Source organism: Prionailurus bengalensis, chromosome A3, assembly GCF_016509475.1.
Source record: "Prionailurus bengalensis isolate Pbe53 chromosome A3, Fcat_Pben_1.1_paternal_pri, whole genome shotgun sequence".
NCBI lineage: Eukaryota > Metazoa > Chordata > Mammalia > Carnivora > Felidae > Prionailurus > Prionailurus bengalensis.
This window is the reverse complement of record NC_057354.1, coordinates 117946524-117960370: the sequence shown is the minus strand read 5'-3', so window position 1 is coordinate 117960370 and position 13847 is coordinate 117946524. Positions and strand designations below refer to the sequence as shown.

At 54.8% G+C, this 13847-nt stretch overlaps 1 protein-coding gene across 3 annotated transcripts in view; it reads left to right on the top strand.

Annotated features, from left to right (window-relative positions):
* BABAM2 (BRISC and BRCA1 A complex member 2) overlaps nt 1–10990 on the top strand; it is a 403550-nt gene extending 392560 nt beyond the window's left edge. For 2 of the 3 annotated variants that reach the window (XM_043604241.1, XM_043604240.1), the window contains exons 12-13: nt 8034–8206; nt 10561–10990. In XM_043604241.1, coding sequence (XP_043460176.1) covers nt 8034–8206; nt 10561–10640 — 253 coding nt within the window. In that variant the 3' untranslated portion in view covers nt 10641–10990. The remainder of the gene's footprint in view (nt 1–8033; nt 8207–10560) is intronic. The other variant, XM_043604242.1, reaches the window with a different exon arrangement.
* The last annotated feature ends 2857 nt before the right edge of the window (nt 10991–13847 follow it).

The window sequence follows — 13847 nt, the reverse complement described above, 5'->3', positions numbered from 1 at the left end:
AAATGACCTTACTAGTAAAGGACCTTCTGCCCTCTGCTCTTCTGGGGCTCATTATTTGGAGAACATTTATGATGCCTCTTATGTGCACCTGGGTAGATTGCACATGTCCTCCCGTACTTTCTTTTCCTTCTCGCGGACATTCAGAGTAGGCCTCATTCTTCACGAAGGTGCTTTAGTACTTCCGGGAACCCGAGGGACAAGTGAGAGGGAGGCCAAGCTCATCCCTTTGTCCCTTGTCATTGCAGTCATGATTCTACTGAAAAGCCACCCGATGCAGGTCCCTAGAGGGGGACTAAAGATACCAGTCAACACCTCTAGACACATAAACCTACAAGAGGGAGGGCCATTTAGCAGGGGTTTGTAAGAACGAATGTGAGCTGGCAGTAAGTAACTCTCTGAATTCATTCCTGGGCTGTCGGCCGTTCGGTGTTAATGGAGGAGACCCAAATGTAGCTAACCTGGTGCTTGGGAGGGGAGGATCGCCAAAGCAGAGCACTGGAGAAATCCCCGAACGCAAAGAGGAGTCCGAGTGACTCGGTGTCACACGGCAGCCCCAGAGGTAGGGCCCCGGCCTCCACACGCCATCTCCAGCTCTCTCTCCTCTGGAAACCATGGCGGTGTGGAAAAAACGTGTCCTTTGGAGTCCAGCAGCTAGCAGCTCTGGATTTATAAATAGCATTGCCACCAGTTACCTGCGTGATCTTAGAAAGCTGCTTTGCGTCTGAATCATAGACTTCTCATTGGCAGAAACAGAGATAATAATACCTCCCCGGCAGTAGGCCCATCAGGAGAAGTAAACGTAAAATAATATAGATGGAAACAAATAGCATGAAGTCTTTGCACGTAGCAGGCACCCTCCCTCCTTTATACTTATGGCTTCCAGGTTTTTTGTTTTTGTTTTTTTTTTCTAACCGCAATCCACGGGAAGATATTTATTTTATAACCTAATTCTGTCTTTATAACTAAAACAAAAGTTTCGTGAAAAACTGTTTCCCCTCACCACATGTGATACACTCTGACTTTATTTTGTTTCATGTTAATGCTGCTTGGGACCCACTAAATTGATTTCACAACGCACTGCAACCGTGATACCAATCATTTGAACCAGCCCGTTTGATACCACGTGTGGATCTCATTTACCCACGTTGTGTGTCCTTCATTTCCTTCCAGCCCTGGCTCTCTGTAACTGGCACACGGGGCCAGAGCTGCCCGTGCACAGCATGCACAGGGCCCCGGGCTTGGTGCAGGGTGCAAAGAGCCCTAAGGAGCAGGTGGGCTCCTCCCCCGTGCTCCTCCCCACCCTCCACGGTGCCCCTCAGAATGATTGAGAGGAACCATAAGGCTCCCCGCCTGCCACGGTTCTGCTTCCTGCCAGCCTGATGGAGAAGTTCGCTACACTCCCAGCCCAGCCTAGCCCACCTGAAGTTTCTGTCAAGGCCCCTGGAGCCCAGCAGGGAGGGTGGGTCTCAGGCAGCCTCTCCCATTGAATAGTTCCTTCCTTTGGAATCGCTGCTCTCCCATCTGTGAGCCCCGAGAGCCAGATGTCTGTGGATCTTATTTCAGCTGCCAGGCAGAGGGATTAGAATAGAAAGAAGAGGGACCCTGGCCATCCTTGCTGCCCCTCCCCTCGGTCTGCAAGGGGTACCTGTGAACACCCAGCTTGGGGAGGGGGTGCGAATACTCAGAGAGCTGGAGTGACAAAAAGCTGGGCCCAGAAGCAGCAGGCATGGGCCCGGGCATCCACGGAAGACATGAACTGCAGCCTCCAGATGCCGAGTCTAAGTGGAGAACCCAAATTCACAGCCAGGCAAACACCACTTTAAAGCTCCAGGGAGACTCTCTAGGGAGGACAGGATTGTTTATGCCCCAGAGAGTCCATCTCCTAAGTGTTTCCCTGGCACTGTGGGGGTCTGGCACTCTCCTGCGGAGGCTGATGCCTGGCAGTGCTGAGCAGGAGCCTTGAGGCACAATCCCCACTGGAGTGTGACTTGGGACCTCAGACACACACTCCCACTCCACATGGCCAGCTCGGCTGGGACCCTGAGCACTTCCTCTTCGAGGTCTATCCTTTGGTTTTTCCCCCTTCACTGACTAAGAAGGGGAGAGTAATCTGTGACCTTGGCAGTGACTCACTGCCATCAGATGGGCGGTCAGCGTCTCCCCAGCACAGGTGAGCGTAGGAGTAGCTCTCATCCTGGCCAGGCCTGTGGAGGGATCCCGACACCCTTCACGGGCATCCACACAGCCATCCGTGGGAGCAGTGCTCAGCTCCTATTCATGCAGCCCTGGGCAGAGGGAGCAGAAGACCGGTGCCCGCCGCCGAGGTACCTGCCATCTGAGGCACAGTGAGGGAAACAGGATGAGCACAGGACTGTGGCTCTGCTCTGGGTCCCCAGGCAGTGCCACACTCCCTAGCCCCCCCCCACCGCCCCCAACACCCACTGTCCAGCTTCAGCCCAACCAGGTGCACCCCTTCATCTCAGCCCCCTCCCCACCCAGAGGCCAGGCCTTTCTCAGTGGCCACAAGGTACCCCCTCCTCCCAGCCTCTCATCGAATAGGTTCAGGGTGCAAACAGCATCAGGCTGAGAGGAATGCGAGCACTGCCCCTAGCTCCAGGGCCTCCAGCTGGCCGTGGGCACTCCATTCACTCATGCACCAAGTTAGCATTCACTTGCTGTGAGGCCCGAAGGAAGTTGAGCACTACTGGGCAGTAAGGACGAACCATCCCTAAATTCTGCTGTCCAGAGACTTACAGAGAAAACCTGTACTAACAGCCGTGACTGTCGTGTGCTGTGTTAGAGGAGCCACCATTTTCTCCGGCTCTCAGTTTTCCCTTCCCTGTAGTGATTGGACTATATGACCTCTGAGATTTCCTTTTGTTCCAAAATGTTATAATTCTAAAGTACGTCTTTAAGCCAAATGTCTACATTCATTAGAAATATTTATTGCATTGCTGTGTGTTGAGCCCCACACCAAACCTGGGATGCCAGAAGGAGGTTGAATATGACCATCTTGCCGTCGAGGAGTGTGTGGTGGCTATGGAAGAACGGTTGGAATGTGGCAGATGTGTGCCCCCAGAGATGGGGCCCAGTGGAGGATGGGAGCCCTGTGGCTGGGGGAGGCTCAGGAGCCCATAAGGACTACCCGTCCCTCCCTCTCGTTTGGCCAGCTGACCTCTGCTGTCCTCCTTGGCCACCTTCTCATGCACTGTGCCAGAGGGTTCCCAGGGGGCAGAGATACCTGCAGCCCTGGGGACAAGGCCTCACTCCTGCAGTTGCAGAAGCTGGCTGCAAGCTTCTGTAGCCCAAAGGAACTGGCCAGGCTCCAGAGGGCCTCCTTGGAGGGCCTCAGAAGGAGAGAGAACCACTAGGTAATTTTGATCATTTTAGTAAGCATTTAAAAATACCCTGTGATTTAGAAGGAGCCAGATTCCATCCCAATACTTTGATGTCTAGAAATGGATCTCGGTTGGTTGGTTGTTGAAGTCCTCCTAAAACAGCATTTGATTTAATTCAACACATACTGAGACTACAGTCTCAGCCCGTCGGCAGTCTCACAGGCGAGGAGCCCGAGCTGCACAAGACATCGTCTAGACACCAATCTAAACATTCCAGACTCGAGTCAGACCATGGCTGGGCCTGAGGTTGGAGGCCCGGTGTGCCGTGGAATCCAGCGGAGGGGAGATTGCTTCCAGCTGGGGGTGGGGGCTGCCACCCGAAGCTGTGAGCTCGTGATGCTGTGTTCCCACCAAGATATCAAGCCTTTGCATCTCAAGCGTGTTGATTTTCTTGTTTTGCAAGTTCGGACCCCCTAAAAACGAAGCAGCCGTGCTCAAGGATCGACACATTTAGGGAGATTGTGTGAACCAGTTACAACCACTTGTTTGTTCCTAGAGCCCACGCCAGAGAGCCAGGCGGACATCGCCTGGGGCGCAGCTACAAAATAAGCTTCCATTGTGCCAGCCACTTGCCCACCAAGGCGCCCGGAGTCGGATGGGCAGACTTCACAGGGGCCTTTGGAGGGTTTGGGGTGAAGGGCATTGGAGTAGACGCAAGTCTCTTTGTAGAGATCCTATTTTAAGGTTGACTCCTCTGACACGAGGAGAGTAACCTCAGATGAGTCAGTATTTACAGTGGCCCGTCCAGGACAATGAGGACCAGGCAAGACCACGAGAAATGATTAGCAGGACTTTGTCTCACTATTTACAGGACTGCTTTGATTTTCAGACCACAATCGGTTTTCATATGACTGATTAAAAACATGTGCCAGTTGAAGTCACAGCTGCAGCAGAAAAGTGGGGAAAGAAATGGGCCTTAGATGTTTTGGAACTTGCCTCTCTTTGCAAAAATGCATTCTGACTTGATTTATATTTCCTTGATTTCCTGACAACGAGGGTCGTGTCCCCAAACCACTTCTCCCACCCCGCCCCTCTCCACCACCACGTTGGCCTGACTCTGGCAGACATCCTAAGGCTCATCTCATGATTGCCCAGAGAAAAAAGATTTTCGAATTCCAAAAAGAGACTACCAAGCCCTGTTTTGGAAGAAGATAATCGTTTAGGCTTTTATACAATACAAAGTCCCAAGTAAGCAAGGCTGAAGGCAGCAAGACCCCAGGGTCTCCGGCCTGTGGGAAGATGTGCCCCAGTGGCACCAGGATCAGGGCACCACAGAGCACGTGAACTCACTAAGCCTGCATTTTCCTGCCTGCAGACAGAGAGCGGGGCTTCCTGCCACACTGACAGCCATGCTTCACCCGCTCCACGGGGCCCCTTCCCCTTCTCCAGAGTCCCCAACCCGTTTGGGCCTTGTTTTGTTTCTGTTAGAATTTTCTTAAAGCCATATCAGTTCACACGTTCAAATGTGGAATTTTATTCGTTTGAAAATATCCATTGAATAAATACAGAACTGCATTTCCCGTAGGGAAAACCCCTATAGATGAGCCCTTTTTGGACACAGTTCCTAAATGCCTTCACCCGAAGGCGTCTGCAGATTTCCCTAATGGTCCCTGTCATAACTTTCCAGAACCCCTTCCCCAGAACACGCCGGTTACTAACAACCTGCTGTGGAGCCTCCCCTCGGTGGGACGGCACAGGGACGGCTGGGGAACTGGTCTTCCGTCCCTGTCGTGCGCTGCCTGTGGTGCCACTAAACGTCTCCTCGGGGCCCTGCAGTGTTCATCGCCGACCCTGTCTTGTTTGTGAAAAGGCGCCGCGGATGGTAACAGCCACCACTACCGCCTTTCCACACTGCCACCACCTGTGGCACGCTGGGCCCCGGGCTTGGCCGGGGCCCTCACTTAACAGGTGAAGGATCAAGACCCAAAGAAGTTAAATGGCTTGCTCAAGGTCACGTGGGCGTCTCAGAACCATAAGTAGGTGGCACTAAGAGACCATCAGGTATAAATCTTCCTGCTCCGGGTGAGGACACTGAGTCCCGGTTCCGGATGACATGACAAGCCAAGGCCTGCACTAGAGCCCATGTCTCCGTGGTTCGGTACTCTTTCCACCTGACCCACGGACTGCCCCTTACGGTACCTGGTGACCTGAACAGAAGGCCTGTGTGGGGACCCAGCCAACTTGGGCGCCCCCATCACGGGCCGCCAGAGCCCTGTGATTCTTAAACATCCCTCTAGTTCACGGCTGCAGCTTCCTCCCTGACCAAGCCTTTGACCAGAGCTACACACAGGAACACAGCCAGCAGCTCGGGCAGAAGACAAAGAGGGTGCCGGTGGCTGTGACCGCACAGCCCATCCTCAGATAACCCAAGCGTGCCCGCTGGCACCTCCGGACTGGATTTTAAGAGATGCGCCGTGTCCTGAAAAGTTTGGCTGGGTGTCCCCCCCCCCCCCCCGAGACTGGCCATCTCTGTCCCTCCGACTGCCCCGCTCAATGTGATAAGCGAGAGATCATCCAACAAGCCGTGACAGAAAGGATGAACCGAGGGCAAGGACCCTATGTCCTCTTCTTCCCCACAGGGGCTCCCTCTTCTGCTGCCCCCATAGACTCAGAGCCTCTCCCCTCAGACCCATCTTTGTCCCCACGGTAACCGTTGACATCTACTGATCATCTATGACGCCAGGCACCAGGCCAAGTGCTCACTTGGGCCATCTCATTGAACCCTCACGAGGATTACCCTTTAAGGTAATTGAAGGTTACTTTTCCCCTTTTGTAGTTGAAGAAATTAAAGCCGGAGAGGTGAGTCACTTGCCCAAGCGATAGAGCCAGTAAAGAGCAGCGTCGGCCCTCGAGCCCAGGTGTGCTGGCTCCGGAGCGCACACGACACTCACCCCCGCGGCCTTCACAGCCCACGGCCTACAGGGCTCTGCTCTGTACATGAAGGATCTGACTCCTCGAGAAGGGAAGAGATTTCCTGCCGAGCGCCCACTCCCTGACTCCTGGACCGAGGGGTCTGTCTGCCGCACTCCCTGTCGGGCTCGGGAGCCGAGGTCTGGCCGGTAGCCACTCCTGCTCTGAATTCATGGAAAACCTACCCAGCTGCAGCCTGGGGTCCGTTCTTTAAGCTTCATTCTTCCTACTTGAGACTCTGGGATTGGACCGAGCTGTGATTTTATAAAACCCGGAGCAGAGGGACTGAGACCAGTGAAGAAGGTCAGAACCTTACTTTGTCCTAAGGCATATTCAGCTCGAATTTGGTCTAAAAATAAATTCCCTTCCAGCGTGAATAGAAATGATGAGTTCGACTGACTCAAGGCCTCTCTCCCCACGGGTCCTCCCGGCCAGTTAGCGCGGAGGTGAGACCTCCCCTCCCCCACCCTGCCGCACACTTACACTTTAAAGCGTGCCATACGTTTTGTCTTTGGGTCAAAGAGTTTTTCAAAAGGTGATAGATGACTAGTGCCTTTGGCAAGCTATACCCTGGGCACTTCTCCATTTTCTCTGATAAGAAGTGAAATAAATGAAAACAGCACTTTAAAAAAAATAAATCTATAAATGGGTGGGAGCCAGTTGTCATTTTCCCCTTCCTCCTCCTCCCTCTCCCTGAACTGGCTTCGTGAGGAGCCCAGTGGGGCAGCGCCCGCTGACAACAGCTGGGAGCCTCATGCCTTTAAATAGCCCTTCTCCACACTGCTTCCCCTTCGCGTCACACAGCTCGCCCTGGAGGGAAAGCCCAGAACAGAACAGGAAACTTTAGAACTTTCTGAAGAAGGAAAGAACTTAACTCTAAAGCTTGCTCCCTCTTGCCAAGACCTTTTGGTCTAAGGAGCTGGTAGTGTTGCAGCCCCTACCCCAGAAGTTTCCGAGGAAGAACAGCCGATCAGATTTGTTTGGGGACCCGTGGGACTCTGGGCCTGAAGCGAGAGGGAGGGAGGGGGCGGGCCCCAGCCCCAGCCAGCGTCGTCCACTCATCGGGTGCCTGTCGGGGGGCCGACTTGTAACTTGGGGAGGGGGCACCACCCTGCCCAGTGGTTCCAGGGTCGGCCGTGCTCCACAGGACACCTCAGGCAGCAAAGCAAGTACAGTGGACGTCGGCAGCAGCCTGTCAGTCGCTGACTGTCGAGGATGGGCCACCAGGCTGTCCTCCAGTGAACACATGCATGTCGCTGGGCGAACAGCAGCAAATGAAACATGGGTGGGGAAGGAGTGGCCCGCACACTGGGTGGCTGCAGACAGTTGACAAGATCCCTTCCTACACTGTCCCGTGCAAGCGTCACGTGGGGTTGGACTCGTCACCCCTGCTCGCGGTGGGAGACACAGCCCAGGGCCTCGCATGCCCTGCCAGCCTCGCTCTAGGTCTGTGGCTCTCTGGACCCCACGCAGCCCCTCCTGTTCATCAGGACAACTGTGGTGGTGCAACTGGCTGGAAAGGGCTTTGAGGTCACGGGTCCCAGAGACGGTGACGGCGTGGCCGGCTCAGGCCCGTGTTAAGCAGGATGTGGATGGAGGAGGCTGCTCTATCCTTCAAAGTGTTGGCATAATTGGAAGTCTGAGAACGGACTGCAGCCTCTTCTTCGGTGCCTACGTGTCACATTTGTCTGCCTTCTGAGGCTACTCTCTCACCTTCTTGAACAGCGTGCAATGGACATGCGTTAACGCCTCCTGCAACCCGGTGGCCATCCGTAGTTACCTTAATTACAGCCGTGAAGGTCTCGCTGAGGGGCCAGCTGAGGATGCTGTCGACGGGATGGCCTGTGGGGTCACTGAAAGATGTGCTCCCTGCTTTCCAGGGCCCACCGCGCAGCCCGGCAAGTATGACATGTAGCGTACGTGACAGATGCTGGGAGAAGTGCAAAGGGAGAGAACCTCTTGGTAGCCAGAGAGGACTTGACATTTGACCTGAGCACGAGTAAAGCCCAGAGGTGGAAAATGGCATGTGTGAGGAAGAGCAGGGGGCCAGATTGGAGCGGGGGGCTTGCGTCCTGGACCATGCGTGGGCGTCGGGGAGTCTGTGACCTCCCCCAATTCCAGGAGGCTGGAGGGCATACCTGCAATTTTTCTGGAATAGGATCCTTAGCTTTCTTAGCTTCCCAGGGGAGGGGTGCATGCGCCCCAAAATGGAAGGGCAAACACAGCTTTTTTAACATGTCGGAGCCAGATAGTGACAATCGTGGAGTGCCAGGCTGCAAGTCCGGGGAACATGCAGAGTCGTGGTTGGTGTAGCGACAGGGATGCGCACTCGAAGAAAAGGTCTCTACTTGCAGCAGAAGGGTGAAGCAAGCCCGTGCCCGGCGGGGGGGGGAACAGCCTTGTGCAGCAGCTCTGTTGAGAGATAGTAAGACCTGGAGCCAGGGGGTGTCACAAAGGACGGAGGGACGTTGTGGAGGAGGAGGAAGAACAACATCAGGATGAATTCACCGCAGGGCTTTAGGGAGCCATGGGAGCCGTGGAAACAGGGTTCTGTTACGGAAGCACAGATGGGCCAAAGGAAGTTCAAAGACCTAATATTGGGGAGTCCTTCATTCGGAGCACACTGGTTTGAATTACAGAGACATCCAGATCGCAGTGTCCCGCAGGTGGCTGGAACGTGGGGCCGGAAGTCTGGGAGGGAAATGAGGGCGGAGGGGCCCAGATTGCGTGCTTCTGTGCTAAGGAGGCCGAGGCTGAGAACGGCGCCGGGTGTGAGGGGCTGGGGCGGTGAGGGGGGCGGCGGGGGGGGGGGCCAAGATGGGAGGGTCCCGGTGAGAGAGCTCATCCGGGGAGCACGGCAAGGAGAAGGGAGGTAGGAGACCTAGGATGTGGGATGTCACGCCGGAGAAGAGCTTCCTGAGAGAGGAGGCAGCACATAAAGGCCACACTGAGGCCGCGGAGGCCAGGCCTGCAAAAACCAGACACAGTGGTGACATTGGAAAGAAGTTTCAGTTGACTTGGTATTGGGGCAGCGGGAGGGCAGTCGGGTGTCATTGTAACTGCACTGCGGGACCCCAGGGCCTGTTGACTCGTGTAGGGCCACTCACCCCTGCACCGTGGGAGCCCTGTTTGTGGCCTTTGTGGTACTGGTGGTGACAGGGCCTCTCGGTGGCCCATCCTAGTTCATGTTGTGATTCTGAATGAGCCTCTCTGGATAAGTAAGGTGTGACTACCCTGCCCTCATGTGAGCCGGAGGTGGGGAGAGAGAAGTAGGAGGCAAGCCTGGGTGACCAGGGGCCGAGGGCGCCTACCCCGCCCCTCCACTTCCTACCTCACCTTTTGTCTTACGGCAGAGCTTTGCGTTTCCCAGCTCACAGCAAGCCACCCCTCGCCCCCTGTCCCCGCTCCGGCTGTTTCTTGCCTAGAACACCCCTAATGCCTACTCCCCCTCCACCATCACTGACGGTGCGAGCCTGGTGCCTCACGGTGCCTCCACAGGAGCCCTTACCGCCTCGGCTGGCACCGATTATGTGTTTGTCTTCTCTAAACTGGGATCTCCTGTGCGGCAGGGGCCATCTAGGTCACCTCGAAGCCCCTTGCACCGCATACCGTGCCTGGCAGGGTGGGCCCATGTAGGACGTGGAGCCTGTCTCTACAGATTCGAATCTGGGTTCCAGAAAGGCCAGACGGTCTGCCCCAGATCCCGTCGCCAGTCTGTGACTGACCAAGGAACGTTCTCTTGGTACCCAGCCTGGCTTTCTTTCCAGTAGACCAAATTGCACATATATTTGGAAATAAGTGGAGACCATGGAACGCTTAGAAATCCTTTTTCTTAGACCCTCTTTGTCTCATCCAACTGAATGAAGAGTACAATTCTCTTTATACTTCAGGGCACAGAAACGACTGGGTGGCTGGCTTGGCCACTGTCTGGCTTGTCGCGGGGATCAGGCCCATCTTTGGCCCGGGAAAAGCAGAGGGAGACTGAGCACTGATGTCTAATAGGAACTGGCCACCAGGAAGGTCTGCATACGGGCCCTTGAAATGTCCACACAAGATAGCACAGTAGTGAACTGTGTGTACCTCCCTTGGAAAAATCCAGAGGGCTTTGCATCAGCAGGGAAGGGAAATCCAACCCCAGATGCACGAACAATAAATAACAACTGTTCTGAGTTAGGTTGAAAGCTCTGAGTTGCACTTTTTTTCAAGTTGTTTGTGCTAACCACAACTTTTTTCTCCCCCTCTTTCCCACCAGGGCTTATTTCAAAACCTTTGTCCCTCAGTTCCAGGAGGCAGCGTTTGCCAATGGAAAGCTCTAGGAAACACCAGTCTTGAGAAGCGGCCAGCCAGACTGCTCTGTCCACATGCGTGTCAGCACATATGGCGGCTTCCTGGAAGCCACTTGGAATGCCTTCATGGCAGCGTTTTGCTCACACAGCGGCTTTGCACGCCCTGCCTGGGACCCAAACTGAAGCTGGCCGGCGGCAACCTGGCCCCCACCTCCGGCTGCTCCCTCTTTGTTTCCTTCAGTATATTTCTAGTTGGAAGAAATAAAATCACAAATTATGACAAACTATTTTTCCGGGGAAAGGAAGACACCACAAATGCACACACCCTTATTCCAGGAAAGCCTTTGTCTCCAAGACCTTGTCTAAGTTTTAACATTAAACCCCCCTTTGCTTTTATTTGTCCCTAAAACTAGTGTCACGAGTGTGTGTGTGTGTGTGTGTGTGTGTGTGTGTGTTTTACACCCAACATTTCCCACTTGGGGCAGTTCTCCATCGAGAAAGGTGCTGCCTGAATGAATCTGACCACCCTGCGTGGTTTCAGCCACCCAGCAAGCCAGGCCTAAGACTGGGGCTCAGGAACAACTGGGTCCAGCACCCCCACCCCCACCCCTCCAGCTCCCTGAGTGGGCACCCTGTGCAGAGTTTGCTGAATCAGCCAGTGAATCCGTCCTTCCCTCTCTCACGTCACCCCTCCCTAGGCTGATAGGAGGCCTACTTGGGCCCATGCGGCCTGGTGTAAATCCTACCAGGAAGACAAAGGTTGGGTGCTGTGGGCCATCACTGGCGTATGTGTGATATCCAGGCTCAGGCCTGGCAGCTGGGGAAGATACCCTGAGCAAGTTCCGTTTTTCCTATATTTATGGATTATGGATTGTCAGGACTCCTCGTTTCCACCCCCAGCCCCTCACCCCTGCCGCCCCCTTAAGTACACAGAGAGAACTATGACCCAAGAGCTACAGAAACTCTCCCAGCAAATTGGGATGGGAGCAAGCCTGGAGTTGGGGGCCAGGCCTCTCCATACCATCACACGACTTCTCTTAGCTCCCTCACAAGTTGAGTACAGCCACCCTGACCACTTTATAAGATTGCCACTTTCGCTTAGCATTGTCCCATCCTGAAGGCTTTCAACACGGGACGTCGGACCTACGCACCGAGGTGAGAGAAGCCAGCAGCTGGCCTGCAGGGCCTGTACCCGTACTTCACCCACCTGCCTTCCCAGGCGAAGGTGAAGCCCCAGCCCACCTGTAGGGTTTCACGGGGCCTCTCACTGTTCCCCTTGGTTCCCCTTTTATCATGTGAGCCTGAAAGGGGACCAGCCCAAGGCCCTCGTGGGGGCCCGTGAGGGATCTCTCTCCTTCCTGTATTCTCCAGCTCCCAGGAGGGAGGGGAATGGCTGGGACAGAGCCCCCGCCCCGGCCAGCCACCAGCTGGAGGACCGCCCAGCTCCGGGTTCTTACACCGCATGCGTGCTTTGCCCCCTGCCCTGAAACCTTGGGAACTCCCATGACAGAGAAGAGCCCAGTGCCCTGTGTCCACACCCCAGCTCTGCCAGCAGCTGGCTGTGTAACCTTGAGTAAGTCCCTTCTGTACGTCATACAAAGACTTGGCTCATCAGGACCCCCCGGGGAGCTTTTTTCAGAGCCGCTGCTCTGGACGCCACTGCAGTTCTGGATCAGTTCTCACCCATCGGGGCCGGGACATCTGGATTGTGATAAAACTCCCCTGATGATTATTATGAGCCCAAAGCCAGCCGACCACTCTGGAGCCTCTTCTGCCCCTGGCCGGCCGACAGTCCACTCTACCTCCGTGTGACCAGGAACCAAGCCTCATTCTCTCTGCTCCGTGACGCTGTCGCCCAGGATTGCTGTGGCTGTGTTCCCCCCACCCCCCCGTGGAGGGGCATGGGTAGGGCTCACTGCCCACAGAGCCAAAAGTCGACTGAGTCAGGGCTTCAGACCCAGTTGAGGGATTCAGCGCCGGTTCCAGCAGAGGGTGGTTGGTAGATGTGGGGTGGGGTCAGGTCGTGTGGCCTGGACCCTCGGCACTTCAAGCGGCCAGTCAGTAGTGACACCAGCCGGTAGCGGGCCATGTGATCTGGGAATGGCCCTCCCACCCCTGCCAACCTCTAGGGGTGCATATCTGCTCAGGCCCACCAGGCTGCTGACGATACACCCACACGCCTGCCAAGCAAGGCACGGCGTGCCTGGGAAGTGCTGTCACACACTTGGTCTCAGCATCTCCACCGCAGACCTGTGAAGTAAGCCCCTGAGTAGAGGTTTCCACAGATGAGGAAACAAGAACAGAGAGGTTCGGAGAGTTGCCCACAACCACCAGCCAGTCAGTGCCAGGGTCAGGATTCGACCCAGGCTCCCGGCTCTGGACCCACAGTGCCGTGTCTCACGTATGTCCCCATCTCTCTCGTAAAACAAACACACTTTTTTCTTTCCCAGAGAAGGATGATGTGCCTTGTATAGGTCTGTGAGCACGAGGAGTATATGAATCTTAAAAAGACTTGCGTCTCAGGGGGAGGGTTTGGGCTGATTTTCTTAGGAGGAACCAAACAACCGAAGGTGACAGTAGCCACTTTGTGTGGCAAATGCTAAGGATTCAAAACCAGCATCTGTGAGTTTCCCCTCTGCCCTGACAGCAACAGGAGCAAGCGGTGCTTGTAAATGGATGACAGTCACCTGTGTGTTTTTAAACACTTCTTGCTAGTTCAGCCAATCGTCACGCGTTGTACTTGCGTACAGAGTACAGCCCGGGACTAATTAGTAAATGGCTATAAAACGCTTTGAAGAAGAAAAGTGCCATTTATAAGAGCACATTATTATTACCTCATAAAACCCGTCTCCAGCTTAGTCAGCCCTTGTCATTTCGGTTGAATCTTTAGCTCCGCACGGACAAGGAAAAGGACTCCGATGTGTTGACTAGCAATACCCGGGCTTCTCCCCGGAGGTCCGGGACGGAGGTGCAAGAGACCTGGGCTGTCTATGTTCAGCCTTCTCTCAGCCGCTCGGCTTCCTGAGGACCCACTGCCTCCAGCCTGATGGCATGGGGCTCCATGACAGAGCCCGTTTGCTCCTGGGAATGAATTGGAAAGAGCGTGAACTTGAGGAGAGAGACTTTTTTTTTTTAATATTTATTTTTGAGAGAGAGTTGTGTGTGTGTATGTGTGTCAACAGGAGAGGAACAGAGAGAGGGAGACACAGAATCAGAAGCAGGCTCCAGGCTCTGAGCTGTCGGCACAGAGCCC